The following is a 23,581-nucleotide window of genomic DNA, read 5'->3' on the forward strand; positions in this document are numbered from 1 at the left end:
TATTTGATTTTGAATTGTACATTATTTTGTTTATTATTCAGTTTTTTCTATCTCCGAAAACACTTTACAAGTCTTTATACTGCAAATACATTTATTTTGGTATATAAAAGATGACATTTATTATTTTTTTTCAGTGCTGCTGAATTATTAGAAAGAGAAAAACTATTGGCTTCTGGTTCTATGTCTGACATTACACCTTATGATCTTCTTCAGCCTCATTCAGATTTTCATATACGTAACAGATATTTAAGTCGTATTGGTGCCAATGTAAGTATGCAACTAATATTTTTACCATTCTTTTTGTTTTGATGGTGATGTAGCAAAATGGGATTTTAGTAATCTGTATCTACAAAATCGGGTGAGTTTGCTTGTTTTAGATGGGATACTAATCTTCTTTATTTAAAATTAGATATTTTTATATTAAATTTTTATTTATAAAAAAATCATTTTAAACAAACAGTAACTTGTGAGGCTTGACCATTTTTCTAATGAATTTAAATTATGTAGTTTCTTTTAAAAAACTTCATCAAGTAGAATTACAGTGTGAAAGGTTAACCTGAAGAAAAAAAAGGAAAGTATTTTACAATATATTTCAAGCATCTACAGTAATAATTAAGTCCATTAAAAAAAATAAATTAAAAAAATTATATTTATAAAAATGTCAATCAAATAAAAAAGAACACTTACTACTTTTTTCCTTTTTTAAGTTACACAAATGTTTTTGCAGTGTGCACTGCTTCATCAGGTGAACAGATATAAAATTATAAATTAGTAAATTGTTAAAATTTAGACATATCCTCAGTTAATGAGCAATTTACAAACCAATCAATAGTTTATAAGACTACTGCTATTTCCATCTGGTGGTAGTATTATTAGTTTAAATAACTAATAATAACTAAATTATTTAAATAAATGTATTTCTCTGATCCACTCATCATTATCAAGATTTACTCATTAATTTACATTATTATTATCATAATTTTTTTATTATGTGTATCTTTTCAAGAGTTTGGGTTATTGATTTATTTTTGTTTGTTTCTAATATTGACCTATTTTCTAATTTTGAAAATGTGTATATTTTTATGTATATGATCTGCATAATTAAACTTTAGTTTTCCATATTTATATGCTTGTATATGTTTTTGAAATCGCTTTTGAAATGACTATTAGTCATACCTATGTAAAATTTATTTAAATTATTGAAGCCAATTTCATTTTATGTACACTTGCTTTATTATAAATGTTTTATTATCATTAATCATTGATTTTAATTTTTTATTATTTGTTCTTGCTTCTATTTTGTAGGATGAAATATGATATTTTTTGATAATGATGAATGGATCAGAGAAATAATAAAATTTATATAAATAAATTTGTTCAATTCATAATACTATCAGATGGCAATATCAGTAGTCTTATTAACTATTGATTGGTTTATAAAGTGATCATTGACTGAGAGTATCACTCTAAGAATTTTAGCAATTGACTGACTAATTTACAATATATTTGTTCACCTGATGAAGTAGGGCACACTGCGAAAATGTTTGTCAAACTTAAAAAAGGAAAAAAGCTAAAAGTTTTCTTCTTTATTTGTTTGATTGTTATAATAATTCGACTGCTATGATGCTTATCAATAAGTTATTTTTTAATATATATGTATGTAGGAAAAGCAATGTATACTTCCAGAAGTACTCATTTTTTTTTTTTTTTTTTTTAATTTTTGGACATTTTTATCTTAGGCATAATAGTGGAAGTGTGTGCACTGATTTTACAACAGTATTATTGATATTTAACTATGATAACAAGTAAGAAGATAATCAAAAGTTTACTGGTTCTTGATATTAATAATCACTAAATTTGTATTAAGGCTTTTTGTGAGAATGTCTTGGTTGTTATTACCTTATAATCAGCTAAAGCATACTATTTATCCAGATGAGGCAGCAGCAGTCTTTCTTTATACATTACACTAGGGGGAGAATTTTAAGAATTATATTCACTTAACTGTTTATAAAGTATGATGTAGTTGCTTGTACTATCTGTAATTAAATTACTTGTAATTGCATTGTAATTACATTGTCTTAATTTTTTTACTCTATTACCAAAATTATTCCAGTAAATAAGATTTTAATTTATTCTGTAAAATAATGTATATTATATGCTACACTGTCGTGTTATTTTTTATTCAGTTGAATTGCCAATTTATATGATGTAAAATACTGTTATTAAATAATAATAATAAAATTTCTGCTAAGTAAAAAATCATTTAGCACAACTCTATTCATAGATTCTGATAAGGACAAATGATAACAAAAGGAGAGAGTTAGATTCTAACCATTACCTTTCTAAAATTAAAATTAAATTTTTAACTTTTAAAATTACAAAAAAACCATTGAAATTAGTGAGATACAACGCAGATAGAATTACTATAATGAAGAATGCAATAGAAATGTTTCAAGATTAAATAAAAATATCCAAAAAGAGGTGATTGGCAAGAATTACCTAGAGAAATAAACAGTACTGCAAAAAAGATTTTTGGGTTAGCAAAGGTTAAAAAGATAGTATGGTGGAATGAAAATTGTGAAACTGCATTAGTGGAAAGATCTGAAAAATGGAAAAAGTGGAAATCTTCTGGAAAGAAATAATATTATGAACAGTAAGAACAACAAAGAAAAGAAAAAGCAAGGATTATAAGAGATACAAAGACAGTTTTTGAAAAATCTCAGCTTGCGGAAATGCAGGAAAACTTTGCTTAACACAACTAGAGAGTTTTATCAAACTTTCAAATACAAACTAAAAAGGATATTTATCACCTAGTGTCTGTTTTAAAAAGAAAAATGGTAAACTGGGCATAAATAATTCTGAAAACTGTGAAATTCTTACAGAATATTTTGATAAACTAATAAACTATTCAGAACCAATTGATAAGTTAGAATTTTTAGATATTGTTAAAAAATTTGAAGATCATTTACTGCCAACCTCTGAAGAAATTAAAAATATGATTAAAACATTGAAAAATAATAAAGCTAGTGGGGGGGAGGACTCCATAACAGCAACATTTTTGAAATGATCAGACCCAAAAATCATAGGAGATCTCAAAATATTGAGGAAATGTGGAAACAAGAAAAAATCCAATATTACTGGAAGTGGCTCTAATACATCTGCTCTACAAGAAAGGTGATAAGCAGTATGTTAATAACTGCAGAGGAATATCTCTCTTACCAGTTGCTTACAAAGTATTTTCTAAACTTTTACTAAACAAAAGTACAAGAAATTTTAGATTAGGAAAAGTTAATTTCGGGGTAAATTCAGAAAGGGCAGATCCTGCTCATAACAAATATTTCTTCTAAAATCAATAATACAGTACAGAATGCTGATCTCTAAAGGCATAGTTGTAGTATTTGTTGATTTAAAAAAAAAACATTTGACTAGAGAAACTTTAGGTAAAATAGTTTGAGAATTTGTTGTTAAAGCAAAATTAACTAATCTAATACGTGAGACTCTCACAAACACGTCAAAAGTTAAATTCATTGGAGAAAATTCTAAACCCTTTAAAATTAAAATAGGCATTAGGCAAGGTGATGGTTTATCACCACTTCTCTTTAATTGTATGTTGGGAAACCACCAAGAGTTTTGTTAACAAATATCAGTAAAAAACATATATAAACAGTTAAACATAGAAACAGTTAAAAAATTTATATATCTAGGAGAGACAACCCAAGAAAATGAATTAGAGAAATCCATTCTATGAAGGGATTCATAATGGCTGCAAAGAGTGTATGATCTGGCTAAGAATATCTGTAACAAAAAATGCTTATCAAAAAAGCAAAAATAATGCATTATAACACTGTAATTAAAACAGAATGTGTAAATCATGTGATTGTCTATCACTTAATTATAAATTAGAATTGTTATGAGAAGAATTATGGGGAAAATATTGGGTTTGCTAAAAACCAATGAAGGCTGGGAAATAAGAAGTAATGATAAAGTATATAAAAACATTGAAAAGATTTCAGAAACAATGAGAAAAATAAGGTTGATTTTCTTTGGGCACTTAAAAAGAATGAATGACAGTAGGTTAACAAAACAGATCTTCAAGTACCTTTGGGAAAAGAACTTAACAAGCAGGATCTAAAAAACCAAAAAAATATATAGGCAGAGTCAACATAAAAATGGATAAAATAACAGAAAAAGATGTTTCTATAGGAAAGTATGAAAAATAGATGGATTGCAGGGTAGGAAGAATAAGAAAACTGAAACAAAATGGTCCAAGGGAAAAAATGCATAGTGAAAAGATGAAAGAGTAATGGAAGATAAGGAAACAACAAAGGATAAGTAAATGAAATTGTTACGTGGTCCTTAGGCGGCTGTTAATGAAAGAAGAAGAAAGTTTCTGGATTCAAAACTAAAATAAATCAAATTATAACTGAATAATATTGAAAAGTTATTAAACATAAAGAAGTTATCATTAAAAATTTTGTAGTAATGTTACATTCCTAAAACATAACATTTAAAAATTCATGCTAACACCAATGCAGTTAATACATAGATCATAAAATTGTAAGTTTACTAAATCTTATTATTATTTTTTTTATAAATTACATCTTAATTTGAGTACAAATTTGTGTCTAGTTCTTTGAACTTTCTATAAAGAAAGACCTAAATGAAATTATTGTTTTTCCGCAAAAGTAATCATAAAAATAATTAGAACACACGGGTCGCTGGAGTCGGTTAACATATCTGGTATATGTACACTGATCTAGGGTGAAATAGCTTAGAGCCATCCATTTATACTCAATAATTTAAATTACTGTAATGTGTATCAGTTATTCATGTCAGTTGCCTTATAACAGTTTGAAATTTTAGTATTTATTTGAGACATAAAATGTGATATATGTTTGTTTACTATTACAAACATGTTGTAGCCAGGTGATAACATTGAAGCATTTTTCGCCCAGAAAAAAATACTAAAGAAAAAAGATCCTTCCCATTTGTTATGCCTACAAACAGTAGGCATATATAGTCAGTATTTCTCATTTTTCAACTGCAGTGATGTAAGGCAAGATATGAATGGTTTTGTTTTAGAGTATTGTCTAGAAAGGTTTAATTTTTATTATAACAGTTCATTTCTGGGCCTCATTTACAGTGTTTTTCTGCAATTTTTAATATTTTGCTTAAGATTTATCTATTTCAATCAGTTGAGTGTTCATTATTTTTAAAAGTATCTCAGAGTTAAATATAACATTTCTTTTAATAATTTCTCTGTTTTATATTTCCAATAATAATGTAATTAATACAGCAAAAAATTATGTTAATTTTTAAATTAGACTGATTGAAATGAGGCTGCTGTCCTTATCTCACCCATAAACTTCACTTGTAATTAACTCTCATTCATGTAACTTGTGATATGAATTTATACCTGCATCTCTTTTGTAATATATAGTTGTCCTGTTCTTTCATATAGCTACTTATTTTATTAAAAATTTTTTTTTTTGTCTTCAGTCATTTGACTGGTTTGATGCACCTCTCCAAGATTCCCTATCTAGTGCTAGTCGTTTCATTTCAGTATACCCTCTACATCCTACATCCCTAACAATTTGTTTTACATTTGTTTCACTACATTATTTTACTTCCACTTTTATTCTACTTCATTACTTTATTTTTTTTACACATGTATGTTTTTTAAAAAAGCAGTCCACATACATGAACTTGTATTCTGGACAACCAATGCACATGGTTTTTACCTGACGGCATTTCTTAGCAGCTACTGATCGCCCCATATATGCTGATAACAGTTGATAGCAAGAAGTGCATCAACCTCTAGACCGAATTTCAATGGTTTTTAGTTTATGATCCAAACGTGGGTTATCATCCTCTGTGGGGTGCAGATGTTCCACTAGCAGGTAATTTACTAATGCTCTGAAAAATATAATGTCTTTTGGTGGAAAAACTGTAGATTTATAAACACAGTGAGCATCAACAATAGCTATATTTGTCAACAGCCCGAACATAACCTTCCTGTACCATTTTACACCTATACATACAGCAATACCTTATGATGCGAGTTGATCCAACACATCAGTAAATGACTTGCCTGCATTATATTGCAAAATAGTGGATGGTTTCTTTTCAATATTACCCCATTTATTTCTAGTTTCAAATAGATCAGGTAGACTTTTTGTCGTTAGGAATATTATGCCCCTTCTTCCACTTTCCCATTACTACTCCGGTGTTGCTTTCCTTGACAATCATTTGCCCTCTATTAAGTATATTTTTCTCAACGGTTTTAGAGTTCATAAGCCTTTTTTTATGCAGAGTACCAACTAGATGTGTCTGGTTGTCATTTAGCTGGTGAGCCAGTTGCACACTTGTATAAAAATTATCTGTATACAAAGTGTGTCCTTCTCCTAGTAGTGGATGCACAAATTCCATGACTGTATTATCGTAAGCTAATTGATCACGTGGAATTTGTTCTTTTCCAGCGTAAACTTTGAGATTCCAGGTGTAACCACCTTCTAAACATAATTTGTATACCTTTGTACAGATGCCTTTTGGATTTCACATATTGGCAGAATACAAGTCTGCCACAAAAAGGGATCATTGATTCGTCAATGGATATGTACTCAAATGGATTCATTGCATTTTGAAAGTTAACATTTAATGCGTTGATAGGTGGTGTTATCTTTGCTAAACGGTCATTTGGTAGAGCAATCTCATTTTGGAAACATGTACGTTACCTTAGCTCAGTAGTTCCTAGTTTGGTTTTTTTTATCAAGGCTCATCCATAAAATTACACATAAAAATGTTAACATCTCATCTATTGTAACATCTTGCCATTTTTCTAAAACACAACTCTTTTTCTTTTGATATGGTATTTTCAAAATGGTTGCACACTGCTCAACATACCTATTAGTTTCATTTACCAACAGATTTAAAATTTTATCATTAATAAACAAAAAATGAATTCAAAAGGCAAATTTGTAGCTAATCTGTCAGTTGCAGATACATTGTTAGGATCTCTAGGAATGTAATCAAAATTATTCAAATTACCTTGAACGTTCTGCCAAACTATAATGTCACCTTCTTTTGTGATAATTATTTCATCTTGTTCATCATTTATGGTAATGTTTCTTGATCCTAGACCATCCCTTCTACAGTATCTACATCCATATCATTAAGATTAGGTTCTTCCATTAAATAACCTCACTATCATTCCTGTAATTTTCAAGGTCTGAAAAACACACTGTTGGGTCTTAAGAGTCACTCATATTAATACTTAATTCACTATCACTACTATCGTACATGTGAATTTCCGATCTTGTTTCATCAGAATTCATTTTTCAGAATCAATAACGACAGTAAATAAGCAACACTAATACTGCAGCCAAAAACAGCTGATTATAAAAACAATGCAGAGCTGCCAACATCTGATCAATATACGATCCACCACGGGGCCTTGTGGTCCCAAAGCCCCATGGAAAAGAAGACACTATGTTATTTCAATGTGCCTGTGATGCATAAGGACTCACAGTGTGATAAATAAAGTCAGGTTGTGTGAATCAATATGGTACACATGGGGCTGAGCGCATAACTTAGTGAGTATCAAACTGATGCATATGAGCTCAACTTATGCATAAGTTGAGCTCTTACTAATAAAAACATCGTGGGCTGGGAGTAAACATGCTTACTTTTTAGCTGGGGCTGAAAGTATTAAACAATTATAAAAATTTGGAATTGATTCTTTTCTTCAGTGCTTCTGCTTATTTTCTGATTTTAAATTTAAATTTACATTTCATAAATGTATTTTAGACCTGTCCAAAAAAATTGTTATCTAATTTATTGTAATTATCAGATTTTTGAGATTTTGAATTTTAAAATTGTCAGAAGAATGCATTTACAACTTTATTTTTATTTACAAACTTAAGAAAAATTGATTATCCTAAGTTTGTTTAAGAATGACTTGTTTATTCGCTTTTCTTTATATCTGTTGATTGATTATTTTAACTATTATTTTTCTGCCGGGAATTCATTGTTATAATTTTTATGTGACAGTCATGAACATCATAGTATATTATTAAGCTTGTTTTTATTTGCATTCTGCGTGTGCATATTTCTTTTTTTTTTAGACAATTATTTGTTTTGTATTAAAAAAATATATTTTACTATAAAAAATAATGAAACAAATTTGTATTAGTTCTAAAGGTTTTTCTCAAAATTATATTTGTATTCTTGAATATACACAGTATATCTGAAAAGTTTCTGAACTAAATAAAATAAAAGTACAGATTTATAGATAAACAAATTTACTCACATCAGCCCTCTACATAGAACCCTTCTCTAGTTACACACTTGCTGCAGCGCTGGTAGAGCCCATCAAACACTCTGGAGAAATCACTTTGTGGGATCGCCTTCAGCTGCTTGGTGCAAGCCCTTTGGATGGCCAGAATGTCGTTGAAAAAGTGGCCTTTCATCCTCAACTTGAGTTTTGGGAACAGAAAATAGTCTGCTGGAGCCAAGTTGGATGGAATAAGACGGTGATTTGATTTGCAATGTAATAACGTGTTAAAACTGTTGCCATGTGTGTCATGGCATTGTCTTTCAAGAGAGTTCAACTGCTTGCATCCCAGTAATCAGGCCGGATTTGATAAATGTGATGTATCAGGTGTTTCATTACTTCCAAATATAATTTAGAATTCATGGTTTGACAATTTGGGACTAGTTCATGATGAATCAGGCTCTTTGAGTTGAAGAATGCGTTCAGCATCATTTTCACTCTTGATTTTTGCTGCCTGACTTCGTTCCAGTCTTTGTGCTTTCCAGAACTTAACCAAACAGCTAATTGATGCTTTGTTTGCAGATCATACATGAAGCATCAACTTTCATCCCCAGTTACAGTTGTATGTAAAAAATTCAGGTTGCTACCAGCATTTCATCGAAGTCTTTAGCACAAGAAAGACACACTTGTTTTTGTTCTTCGGTCAAGAAGAGTGGAAAGAAATTAGAGCACACTTTTCGGCGGTTCATTTTTTCTGTTAGAATTGTATGTATCGTGTCTTTACCAATATTTAACTTGTCTGTTATGGCTTGAAGGGTAAGATGAGGTTGTTTGAGCAGGAGTGTGCGCACTTTCACAACATTTTCATCATGAGCAGCTGTTGCAGCCTCCTGCTTTACTTGTCGTCATCCAACAACTTTCTACTGTCTTTAAACCACTTTCACCACATGTATGTTGTAGTATGAGATGTGGCTTCATCACTGAATGCTTGCTGTATCATAGAATAAGTTTCAACGAAAAATTTTTGAAGTTAAACACAAAATTTTATTGTGCTTTTCTGTGTCATGAGTTTGCACAAGGTCACATGAACACAAGATATGCAGCCGAAAATAACTTGGGATTGGAGTGATGAAAATTTGTATACACACACATCAGACATCGTACTACATATTTCCCTGGTTGTTCAAGAAATGGCGCTACTTTTATTGACTACGGACATTTAGTTGGAGAACTTTAGAGACCTACTATGTAAATTTTTTGTTTTTATTCTTAACTGTTTTTATTTTTCATGTTATTGTCCTTGTTATACACTATATTCAGATATAAAGCTATTGTCTAGCTACTCATGTTTAGTTTAACTTTTCATTCTCACGAAACACTTAATGGTACTGTGATTTTTGGCATTTTTCTGTCCTTGGTCTACAATTTTATGTCTTGACAGTTGGTTTTACTCAGGCACAGATTAAATAGTCATGAGAGACTGAATATTTGTATTTTTTCAGATATAAATTATTTTTCTTTATTTATGTATAGTTCAATAAAACTCACTTATAACAGGCCTTATTTGAATGATCATCTTTGCTTAATATGGCTGAGTTGGTTGATTTGTATTTCAAGTAAATCTATTCACGTCAGTTAATTCTAATAATTACCTAATGTTAACACAAGTTTTATGACAAAATTACTTACATGTTACTAGTCCTTTTTTTAACCATTTTTTACAGATTACATTCTTTATTATCAATTACAAAAACCATTAGAGTTATTATTTCCGTAAAATAATATTTATGTAATAATTGAATAATATTTTGTAAATAACATTATCATACTGAACTAATTTTTTGATGATTTCAGATAAAAAAAAGTGATTTCAGGATAGATAATTAATTTTTCTAAAGTTTATAAATAAAGTTAGCCTTTATCTATGTTAATTAGACTTAAAAAAAAGTTTCATATTTTATTCTCATTTCTTTTATTTTAAATTTTAAAAATTGACAAAACTATCTTGAAGTGTTAAAATTTGCTAAATTAATAATTCAGCCTTACGTTGTTTATTTCACAGAATTTATTTAATAATTATAAATAGCCTTTGAGCTATTTCATTGTGATGACTGAGAGTCATGTTCTTCAGGTTTAAATTATATTTATTTTAAAGGTACTGATTTTCTCATTAAAATCAACTTCCTAAAATTAACTATATTTTCACTTTTTTCTGATTATTTTTTTTTTAAAAAGCCTTTCTTTTTCTTGTTATTAGTAAATCTGACACTATATATAGTAAATACATATTGTTTCGTTTATGTTAAGTTGACTGTAAATAAAACAATTACTGACTCGAATTAACAATTGTATATTAACATGATCATGAATTAATTTAATTTATACTACATTGTTGAAAAAATATATAATTTAATGTATGTATGTACATGTCTACTGTATGACATGTAATTTTGACTTAACAATATGATTCTTCAAATGATAAGATTGAGACGAGACGAGACGAGATTAGACAGACTAGACTGACTACTGGATTTTAGTGCTGAGTCGGCTTATATAGTGTAGATGGAGCAAATTAAATTGCCAGGAGCTGTGTGCATTGTCAGGAGCTGTGTCTAAACATACTGCCCACCATAATTTAACACATCCTACGATAATAAAATAAGATTGAATTCAAAAGCTTGGCGACTAGACCGTATCGTATGGTTGCATGTTATGCACTAACAATTAATGAATGAAAACACATGTTTAATGAAACATCAACAAATTATGTTGAAAAGAAAAAACTAATATCTAACATCACATGGTGCCAGACAGCAGTGCTGTCTGAACAATATATTCATATATATCATGTAAAATATAAACCACCAAATCACAGTAGATAAACATGATAAAATATTCTTTTAATTGTTTGTCATTTTATTCAACATTTTTTTTATATTTTGAATAATATTATGAGAAAATATTCTTTTAATTGTTTGTCATTTTATTCAACATTTTTTTAATATTTTGAATAATATTATGAGCGTACATGTAAATTTTATTAACAGGTAAAAGAATATATTTTACTGCAGATACCACAAAAATAGTTATTGGAAATTAATATGGTAAGTTTAATTTACCTAATTACTGTGATTTTGTGGTTTAGATTTCTTATAATATTACATTTTTTTTATCACAGTGGTCAATATTTATATTATTTGAATATTTTTATTTATATTGTTTGCATACTAAATCCACACATACATGTGGCATGTGAACACACACACACACACATAAATATGTATAGTTTTACATACAATGTAAAAATTTACTACAACAATCATAATGAAACAAAAAGCTTGTATTTAGGAAGTTTTATCCTGTAAACCACCTGATTGAAAAACTGAGTTTTGCACCTACCATATTCAGATTCCTTTCTTTGTTTTTCCTGAGGGTTTCAATTATGTGAAGAAAATATACCGTAATTTTAGGAAATAAATTAAATGGAAATAAATTAATGGCATGAAAAAGCACACGTTTCTGTTTTTTGTTGTAGTCAAATTTCAGTGATCCATAAATTTGATGATAGATTATATAAAACAATTATTATTTAAATATATTTATAAACAGGGTTTTAACCGTTTATATAGTTTAAAAATATTTTTTTCAGTAGTTATTTTAATGTGGTGGCTGTTTAAAAAATTGATAACTCTTGGTAAAGTTAGGAAACATGAATTTTAACATTATTGCCACATATACATAATTCTAATAAGGGTATAGAAAAATAGGAATTTCTATTGGAAATCGGTGAGGATCTATGCTAATTATTAGGAAGGAGTACATCTTCACTTTAGGGAGGAGAATATGATGCAATACGTTGCATATACCGCTATTAAAGTTTGTAAGAATGTGAAATGATTATATTCTTCTGTAACAGAAAGAAGAGAGCGACTTTGATAAACAGGTTAGATCTTTTCATACATAATAAATATATAAAGTTCTCATCAAAGAGTAAGTATCTCTTCTTTCAGATGCTTCGTTTGTACTCTTTTATTTTATAATTCTGCTTTTGATACTCATATTAGCCATGTGAAGTATTCATCTTTTTTAATTTACATTTGTTAAATAGAAATTATTAATAAAATAGATAGGATTATATTTTTTTGTTCACATTCATAAATCAAAATTTGTGAATTACGACAGGTAACTAAAATGTTTGGAATTAACGTCTAAAGTAGTTTTATGATTTTGTTTTTTTTTGTTTCTTTTTTATTTTTAAAATTGTTTGTTTTTTTTTGTATTCCTGTATTATTGTTTCATGTTACTGCTATTGTAGTCTATCCAAGATCCAGATTCCTGACACTGTAATCGTCGAACTGTTTCACTTCAATTGACCAAGGTAGTCAGTAGTAGTATAGTTTAATGGTTAAATATTATAAAAATATAAATAACAATTTTTAATTAGAAAATGAAATAATATTCATGCGTATATTTAATATCTTGTGAATTTATAAAAAACGTGATTTTAAGTTAGCTGTAATAATGTCATAGAATTGTATTAAATTTCTCTTGGGAAAACTGTAAATGGATATGAGTATGGTCCGTATGTTTCCTTTTATTGTCAGCCTAACAAAACATGGATTTGAAGAATGAAAATTGAAATTAATGTTTACAAAATGCTGAAACAAAAATAAGATAGTAAAGCGTGGAAACCAAGCAATCTTGAAAAGTAATCTTTATAAAACATGAAAATGAACAAGGAAAATTTACACGATGAGAGCAAACAAAGCAACTGTTGTAGTACATTAACCCCTTTACTGAACTATTAGCAGTGGCAACACTATTTCAGACACCTCAGGTAAAACTACTGCGCAATTACAGTTTACACTTTTCAAATTTGATGAGTACCAGACATAAATTTTTAATTACTCAAAAAATATTTTCTATGCTTTTTTCTATCTTTATAGAAATTATTTAAATAAAAATGGTAAAATTTTGTTCTTTATCGACTAGTTTCTATGTGAACATTATTAATATCATTCTAATGTTCAAATATACTAAACTTTAGGAAACAAACTCTCTCATCCCAAAAATCTGTTTCTCTTGCAAACATTTACAAAAAAATTGTGGGAATTTGTCTAAATTCTCACTAAGTATTTTACAAGTCTTTAAAACTCACATTTTTTTAACTAATTATTTTATATTCACATAAGCATGATTTTATAAAAATTCTGTTTAAAATTATTCTTCCTAACCAGTAAGTATACAAATTTTATGCAAATATCTTAAGATTATTTTTAAGTTAAAGTACTATAAATTTAACAGCCAAATAACTATTTTTTTCTATAAAAAATATAATGAAAAAATACCTGGAAGAAAGGTTTTAGAGAAACATTAGATTTATACAATTCTATAGAATTAAAATGGTATTTTATTTTCAACAGATTAATTTTTTATTAAAGTATATAATATTTATTAGAATATTAAAAATGTTTGTTGTCTTAATTTCTTCCATTACGAGTTGCATAGTTCATCTTTCAGTGTAAAGCGAGATAAATATTGAACGTGCAAACTATTTTCACGGAAAATAGTATCTTATATTGAGTAAGTGTAAAATATGTTTTATTTTTATTATTTTTCAATGGTGGTATTTGGTTTATAACAATGAGTTTATTATTTATAATAGATTGTTTTTGGGGAATTTTTCTTTAATACTAGTTATTAATATTGATACCTTATGTTGCAATTAAGTACTAATTAAAACAAATTTATAAATTTGAAACAGTTACAAAGCATGTTTGTAAATTTTATTTTAGATGCATGAGATTCAGGTTGGTAGTAGAGGCTGTTTTATTTTTTAGCTTTAGTTTTAATATTAATGTTTTTAATATTCTATTAGTGATTTTCTGTATTATAGTAAGTTTTGTAATAACCTGTTTTTAAAGTATATAGTGTTCCTGCTTATAATAGTTTGCAACATGCTTGTACATAATGCTAGAGTTGGGTAAGACAAATTCATTTAATTTTCTGTCTGAATCTGATTTGAATATTATGTTTTTAAGTAGAAAAGTATGGAAGATCTGGATCTAATTGGCTACATTCAATTTCAGGTTAAGATTAGAACTGCCTTTCAGAATGCCTTTTTTTTCTGTCAAATGACTCAAAAGAAAAATACTGTTTGTATTAATTCAAGATATTTGTTTTTCAAACAGATAGTAGATTTTATTACAAAAAAAAAGAGTGAATGGAGATGTGACATCATCCTGTCATATGATTATATATTGAAACTTGTGGTGGAATTTGAAGATATTTTTATTTCTCAGATTGTTTTGTTTATGTTTTTGAGCCTTGGCAACCACATATTTGAGGGTTCTCTTATTTATGCATATTCATTTCGGTAGGTTACAAGGTTCATGTAAATTTGCTTTAAAATGCTTCTTAAACAAATATAAAGTTAAATTTAATAAATACAAAAAGTCAGTTTCTTAATGAAAGTAGATGTATTTTCGGATAAGATAAGCTTTTACAAATTAGTAAACTATACAAATTACATGAATGATGATCTGTGAGCAACATGTGGTATGCTTACTCCATATGGGTAATAAAGGAATTGCATATATACATAAATTGTTGAATCTGTGATTAAATTACAGTTGCCGCCACGTAATGGTAAGCCTGGATGATCAGCCCACACGTCACTGCTACACTACTGTTCTCTGAAACGATGGCACACCATTTCATCTCTTAGTAGCATAACATGATGTAAATATTGTTTACGAAGCAATGCATTTTTGTGTTTACAGTATTAAGAAAGTGACATCATGTTTCAAATACAGAATGATTATTTTTGTTTTATTTTTATTTCTCTTTTATTTTTCCATGTACATAAAGTTCAGTTCTGTGATTCTGCTTCTTGATACAGTTCTTATGGCATGTGTAGTTTATTTTGTTACATAATCAGTTAATGTATGATACAATATTTTGTAAAAGGTTTTTATCGTGGTTTTCGGTTCAAACTTTTTAAAGTAGTTCGTTCACATGCGAATAGTTATAGTTGAATTTAAGTCTGTTGTGTGTCAAAGACAGGCGCAAAAAATGTAAACAATGTATGATTTCATGAAGAAAGAATCTTTAGCTGTAGGAAAATTATAAAAGACAAGCATTTATAACTGCTAAACAGAAGTGTGAAGAGAAAATTGCAGTAGCTTGTGGCATTTCCAGGACTCAGATACAAAGCCTAATAAAAGAAAAAAGTAGAACTCTGATCCGAGGGGCTAGAATGTTTGTTCATCACCCCAAAAAAAGAAAAAGCAACATTCTAAACCAGTTACTGGATTAGATGATTTTGAGAAAGATGTGGTTAGGCAAAATTGGAATGAATTTCACTCAAAGATTGGGGAGCTGTCAATAGTTACCAGACTGTAAATAATTGAAAATTAAAATTAATTTTAACAGCAGTGAAACTAGTTCAAGAAGAATTTTGAAAAAATTGGGCTTTAAGTGGCGCAAAATAGAAAATGAAAGGAAAAATTTAATTGAAAAACATGATATTAGGGAGAAAAGGATTCTATATTTGCAGGCAATCTGTAATTTTAGAAAATGTAATTAGGCGATCATGTACCTAACATGAATCCATGTTTTTATCATCTCATTTAATGGTAAAATCATGATCCGATGACAGCGATGCAGGACTTCATTTATCAATAAATAAATAAATTCATTCATTATAAATAAATAATTCATGCCGGAGGTGAAATGGCCTTTAATCTGAATGCACTGTTAATTTTCACAGTCAAATAAAAAAGTGGCAGTTACCCATGATAGCGTGAATACTAAAAATTATTTGGTTTGTTAAAAGGTATCATAATACCCCTTCTGGAAAACTTCGAATGTCATGAAGCAAGAAACAAGACATGACTGTTTGGCTACAGAAACATCATATTCCATTTTCATCTAAAGTGCTTGAACCACAACTGTATGAACTAATTAAGTTGAACGAAGTAACAGAAAACAATACCTACTTGACGAATTGTTGGAAAGAAATGGGCATCAAGTTATGTGGTTCCACCTTACCATCCAGATTTAAATCCATGGTATATGGTCAGAAGTAAAACGACATGTTGCAAGCCACAATACAACATTTAAGATGTCAGAAGTGTAGAGACTGTGTGAAGGTAAAATGAATTCAATTAGCAATGAACACTGGAAACCTTATTGTGAAAAGGTTAAAAAAATTGAAGGTGAATATTGGAGGCAAGAATCAGCTAAAGATTTTCTGACAATCTTTCATGGTCTCTTTATGTAGTGTCAGTTACACTGAAGATAGTAATGACAGTGAGGAGAGCGTTCTAGCTGAGGAATTAAATGGATAATTCATTTTCCAGTTTGTAATTAAAGTTACAGTAATAACCATCTATCACAATATTTACCATGAAATTAGTATTAGAAATATTTTATCAATGTACACTACAGAATTAGCCGACTGTATTTCATTTCAAAATTGTTGCACTCATTTTTTTTAAAAATAGAACAATTATTTGGTAAGGGAGATTACTGAGAGCAAGGAATATGTTTTTACGTTGGGTAATAATCTTCACCACCCCAAGCTTGCTGTTACTGTACATATATTATTATTAATCTTTGTACTTTAGTACAGTGCACTATGTGTTTTTTTTAAACTTAAGTTAGTAATGTTACTAAATTATAACTGAATCTTTTGAGATAATGAAGTTATTTCTATAAGCATCTTTTCCATGAAAAAGTGCTCATGTTTTTTTTTCTTATATTTTTAATATTTGCATTGTTTGATAAATACATAAGATAAGCAGTTGCTATTAAATACTGATTTTTTTTTGTACTTAAGGACTGATTTTGTCATCATGTGGTTTTCACTTTTGTGTATGCTGCAGTGAAAATAAAAGTAATACATAATTAAAATACATATTAAAAATTATTATTTGAACCCTTTCAATGAAACTATATATGAGGTATATCTAGAAAGTACCGTTTTGTTATTAAAAAGTACACAACTTTCAACACAGTAATTTTATTATTTCATGGAAGAGTGTGTGCCTTAAACTATTTTTCTATATAATTTCCACTTTTATAAATGCACTTTTCATATCATTAATTTTTTCATTCCTTCCTCAATAATTTTTCCACCAGTGAAAATAATTGCTGTTGTACAGCATTTTTCTTGTTGGCATCGTTGTTATAGCGCTGACCAGCAAGAGTTTGCTAGAGATTGTGAAACAAGTGGTAGTCACTCAGCACCAAGTCAGCATTCTAAAGTGGGTGCTTCAATTGTTCCCAGCCAAACTGTTCAACCAGCCTGACTTTTAATGAACTTGCAGAGAAGCATTGTTGTGAAGTATCGAAACACCATGACTGAGTATCCATTTCCTTTTTTATTGTACTGCATAGGTCATTTTGTTGAGAGTATCAGAATAAAGCGAATTATTTATACCCTCATCTCTCACTAAAAAGTCAACCAACAAAAACCTTTCCCTAACCCAGAAGATAGTACACATGATTTTTTGTATTGAAATGGTAGTTTTGAAGTTTAGCTTTTTCAGAGATGTTGTGTGTCACAATTTTATAGACTGCTAACTGGATTCTACAGTGATATGAGATAAACAGTCCCACCAGTCTCTATTTGGTTCAAAGAATTGTCACCTTCATTTCCATATCTAGTAAGAAATGACTGAGCAGTCTAATCACTTGGTTTTGTGAACCTCTGACATCATTTATTGTACCCAATGAGAACACAGTTGTGATAGCCTAGGTTTTTTGTGTTATAATTTCATGCAAAACTGTTTATGAAATTTCAGGGAAATTAATATAATGATGAAATTGTAAACTGTTGATTTTATTTAATTTTTTCATCTACTCGTGTAACCAAATCGTTGTTCACAATATGGATGCATATTCCTTTGCTGTTTATGTATATTATTGCAACCTTCATTGAAATATCATACCCACTTTCCAACCATTCCATCAGTCATAGTTTTTTCACCATATACAATCATTTATTAACTTTATTAATTTATCAATGAATATAAATTTGTTTGATATTTCTCGCATTTAAAAATCGGATAACTGCCGTAATTTCATGATTGGTGGGATTCTCAGTAGACTTGAACCTTTAAAAATGTATAATCACATTTAAATAAACATTGCTATACTTGTAATGGTAGCTGTTAAAAATCAATGAATGAGAAAAGTGTGCGGATCCTCAGAGCTGTGATCGTAGTGCTGTGGCAGTGGTAGAAGGAAATGGTATTTACTTTCCGATTATGCCTCATATATAGAAACAAATTTTATAACCTCTATTTTTTACATTGATTTACAAATAAAGTGGAATTGCAGACCAGATATGTAATATGCTAGTATTAGGATTTGTGATATGAGAAATTATCCCTGCCATAGACTGTATTGTTATTTTATTACGGTTCAGTCAGTTCATTATCTTGTTTTAACAGTTTAGTGAGTAGCATTGCTGAATATTAGTTGCAGGAGAAGAGAGTAGATTGTATTTGAATGTTTGTTACTGTGTCATATCTTCATTATGTTACTTCTCATTATTATTGATATTAATAAAAATAGTCATTTTTATTAATATCTACTTTCATAATTGTTTTAATAATTTTTTTATTTTAAAAAGGTGATCTTTAGAAAATATAGAAAACATGTAAGGGGTCTGGAAAGGCTTCTTTCTTTTTGATTGAAAGAAATTATGTAATCTTGCCCAGATACTCAATAACCATTCTGTTAATTTTAGTTTGTTCGTTTATTCATACTATCTTATAATTAATATTAATTTCATATTATGTATTGTTTTCAGTTACCATCTCATCTTGCCACTTACAAAGGACTAAAATTTAGAGGATTGAGGTGATTCTTATCAATTGGTAACATATAGAATAATCCAAAATAATAAATGAGAGAAAAGTAAATGATTCTAAGAAAAAAACTGTGATAATAAACTGTCCAGATATGATGATATCTTCCTAAATGTGTGCATTATAACATAATAGTAAATTAAGCAGATCCTTTCAACACCAAATGCATAAGTTTGTTCTATGCAATTTTAAAAGTTAATTAGGTAGTTAATTAGTCTGTATAATCGGGACCATTTGTTATTAGGTAAATAATCTGTTTTATAGTAATATTTCAATACAATCCTAAAAGAAGTCTTAATTGTAGATCTAAGCAAATTTAAATATCATAAGCTCCTGGATAAATATTTCCTACTCAGTTAAATTAGGAAAGATGTTTATTTGAGTTTTAGTGTTATTTGTCAGACATCAGGAGTTAACATTTTAATGTAAATATGTTATAAATATTTCATCTTGTACATGTTTAAATATGATCTTAATTTGTTTTAAATACATAAAAGTTTTTATCTTAATTTTATATTTTTAATTAAAAAATCAAAGGGTATTTTATTTAAAAATCATAACGTGTATGTTACAATATCATGTTTAGGTATTTAAGTATCTAAATAATTGTGTTGTAAATATTTTATCTTATACATGTTAAGTATGATTTCAATTTGTTTTAAACACATTAACATTTTTTATTTTAATTTTATATTTTTAATTAAATAGTCAAAGCATGATTTATTTAAAAATCATATCATTATGTTACAACACTTTAAAAAATTGTATACATTTTTTAAGCCATCTGGAATACCATATATTTTTAATGAACCTGTTTTTTATCTCAGTTATAAGTTTTTCATGTTTTGATTTATTTTTTTATTTTATTAAAGATAACTGAATCGTTCAGTTATTAATTAGTACAGTTGATAACCAGTATAATCATAATCTGTATAATGCTATAATCAGTATAGTTTATTACTTCATACATACTTATGTAAATAGTAATCGACTGATCTGCTGAAAACATGTAACTTGTAATATTTATAAAAGAGATTGTAAAATTTGTGCATAACTTAATTACTAACATGCTTCCTTACTCCAATTATGGCAGTTGAAGGGTGTTATAGATTATGCAATTGTCAATTTTAGAAGTTGAAATAATTATGTGGTCAATGTACTTTGTATATATAAACAAATTAAAAATTCTTATACATATCCTAAAAAAAAATGTTTTTTAATTTCAATTTATTTTTTATGAAAAAAAAACTTTATTTGAAATTCTTACATTCTAAAAAATTTTTTCTTTTATAAATGTGTGGAATTTTTGGAAAAAATCCTCTTATACCATTACTTAAACTGAACATCAGTTTCAGTTCACATGTGTTGTAATGTTTAGTTTGTGATATAATATAACATAATGTTTAATTCGTCATAATATGGTTCGTGAACAGAATATAAGTTGAAAAATGATATTTAAGTTTCTTTTAAATATTAACTTAAGTATGTTATTGCCTTAATAAGTGCTGTAAAATCCTACTTAATGAAAAATTAAAACTTATTTTTGTTAATGATTTACTGAATAAAAAATGTAGTAAATTTATCTGAAAATGTTAAAAAGACTAATTTTATGTACATGATCTGTGATAAAAGTCCTAAATGTCTAATTAATAAAATTTACTTGATTTAAGTCTAGTTTAAAAGATTTTTAATGAATGTATTGAATTAAAAAATAAATGTTACAAAAAGAAAATTACAGTTCCACTGCATCGTTGCTGCATTATTTCATACATTTTACTCTCAGTGGTCTTTTTAGATCAAAATGAACATAAACCTTTTTTGATGGTGGACAAACGCAACATGTTATGAATTTAAGACTTTCTTCTTTGTATGCTGTCTCTGGAAGATGTCCTTTCTAAACTTAAGAAATATCACTTTTCTCATTAGGCTAGTGTTTTTCATTTTGTCTAGAATATGTTTCTGCCGTGGTGTGAGTGGTAGTGTCTCAGCCTTTCATTCGGAGGCCCTGGGTTCGAATCCCAGTCAGGCATGGCATTTTCACGTGCTACAAAAAACATTCATCTCATCCTCTGAAGCAATACCTAACAGTGGTCCCAGAGGTTAAAAAACCAAAAAAACAAGGATTTGTTTCTGTCAGTTTCTGGATTAATTCTTCATAAAATGCATTATCGTGTTTCAGAATTCTTTAAGCAACATTGAAATAAAAAGAAATACATTTAAAGCAGCTTTGTTCAAATTTTCATTTAAACAATTGTTAAATGCCTAACTCTATTTCTATCTGAACAATATGGCAATCTCATTTCTATCTACTGTAGGTATTACACCTTTTTATACAGCTATAAAATTATTATTTCAGGTTTCCTTGATTCTTCTGGTGAAATATGATAACATTGATGACATTTTTTTTAATATAGTTCTAGCTTATTAATTACAGCACCAGTTATGTAATGCAGTAATAAAATTTAATACTATAGTGGATAACCTAATTTCTCCCTTTCTTGACAAAATAATTTTGGGGGTGGATGAATTTTTTTAACTTCGGCAGAGATTTTTCTACAAGTTTAAGTAATGCAAATCACTTTCCACGGTAAAATTTTTTATTACTTCCTTTTTAACTATTAGACTTTCTGATAACTTTTTGGATTTAATATTTCTTTTCATTTTCAAAGTCCAAACTAATAATTTTCTCTTTTCATCAGCAGATAGTGCAATTTATAAGCATTTGTTTCAGGTGAGTTAAACACATCAGGAAGTAATGTTTAGGCAGTTTTTTCTGCAAAAGATTTTAAAATTAACTATTCTTTGATGAGCTACTATTAAAATTTGGTTAACTGAGTGGTTTAGAGTTAAGTGGTCAAAAATTGTCTAGAATTTTCTAGTGAATATGTAAAAAAAAATCTGTAATTTGAGCAGTAGTATAATTTTTTTTCACTTTTGAAATTTATGTTATGTCAAGACTTTAGAAGTAAACAGAATTTGACTTATATCACTACTTGATTTCAGTCACAGTTAGTTCTATTGCAGATAAGATACTTGCATTTTTATGATTGAATTAAAAAACAAAATGTGTCAACAGTTCTGGCATACTTTCTTTTTTTTAACATATATAATTTTTCTGAAATTAATTTTTTTAAGATTATATTATTCCTCTGTATTGTTAAGTTATATTTTAAATTTTATTAATATAAACCACCTAGTACAGAATATTGAGATAAGACATATCTTATCTTAATTTTACCATGAAAGTAATTTTGTGAGATCCTGCATCCTCAGTTATCATTGAAATAATTAATTAAATACATATTAAAAATTAAAAATACTAAAATAATGAAAACTGTGTATTAATTTATTATATGAGTGTTACTGTCTGTTAAAGTTTTTCAAAGACACTGACTTTTCAAAGACAGTGTTTTTCAAACACTGATGATTTATCAAATTGAAAATTTGGTTTTATTTATATATATAATATATATTTCAATTTATATCATAAATATAATTTTTAATGTTTATTAGATGGTCTGCCATGTTAGGTAAATCTAATTTATTATTTTTTAGTGTAAATCATTATTGGATTTAATATTGTTGTATTTACTTACACACTGCATGTTAGTAATTGAAAGTTATAAAGACATTTTAATTTTAATTGTTTTAAAATACATGATTGTGAATATTATTAATATTGAGGTAATATTATGTTCTTCAGTTAATATATTTTATAGTTTTCAGAATTCATGAGTAATTACCTCTAACCCATATAAACTGGTTATGTAAGTTTTATATAATCTAAGACATTTTTAGTGAAATTAATTGTAAATTATAATTTCATAATTCATTCCTACTAGTTTTTAAGTAGAGATTAATGAAGATTGTAGTTAAATAATTCGTTCATTAATGGATAAATATATGTGTAGTACATATTTAGAATTAAAATAATGTATTTTCATAAAATCTACAAGAAATTTTTGTTTGTTTGACTGTATGAATATTGTTTTATTTAAATGAGTGTAATTTTTAATATCATGCAATTTTATCTGGGTTGTTTCTTGGTGGTGTGCTGTAATGATGATACCAACTTAAATGTTAAAATAAAAATAAATTTAACTAGAAATAACAGGTTTTTTAAAATATAAATAAACATTCTATTTATAATCTCATGGTTTTGTGTAATTTCAATTGTTATAGTTGTTAGCTACTATATGTCAATAGCAAATCGTTTCAAATAGGAAATATGACCAAATCATAACTTAAAGAATTTAATATAATGAATATATAATAGTAATGACTATAACAACATAATTGATATAAGTAATTGCATAAAATTAAATTCATGTGGTATAATGGATGAATGATTGCATTTATTCTCTTAAAAAAATTAATCTCTATTTTATTAAAAGTCAAAGATTTAAACGTAGCTACATTTACCTATTAT

At 27.8% G+C, this 23,581-nt stretch overlaps 1 protein-coding gene across 3 annotated transcripts in view; it reads left to right on the top strand.

The window, feature by feature from the left end:
* Window positions 1-23,263, top strand: part of LOC142331280 (lysosomal dipeptide transporter MFSD1-like) — a 57,451-nt gene extending 34,188 nt beyond the window's left edge. The window contains exons 10-12 of one of the 3 annotated variants that reach the window (XM_075377072.1): window positions 135-267; window positions 12,588-12,653; window positions 19,095-23,263. In XM_075377072.1, coding sequence (XP_075233187.1) covers window positions 135-267; window positions 12,588-12,611 — 157 coding nt within the window. In that variant the 3' untranslated portion in view covers window positions 12,612-12,653; window positions 19,095-23,263. The remainder of the gene's footprint in view (window positions 1-134; window positions 268-12,587; window positions 12,654-19,094) is intronic. The other 2 variants (XM_075377071.1, XM_075377070.1) reach the window with 2 other exon arrangements.
* The last annotated feature ends 318 nt before the right edge of the window (window positions 23,264-23,581 follow it).

Source organism: Lycorma delicatula, chromosome 10, assembly GCF_047948215.1.
Source record: "Lycorma delicatula isolate Av1 chromosome 10, ASM4794821v1, whole genome shotgun sequence".
In the NCBI taxonomy this organism is placed as follows: Eukaryota; Metazoa; Arthropoda; class Insecta; order Hemiptera; family Fulgoridae; genus Lycorma; species Lycorma delicatula.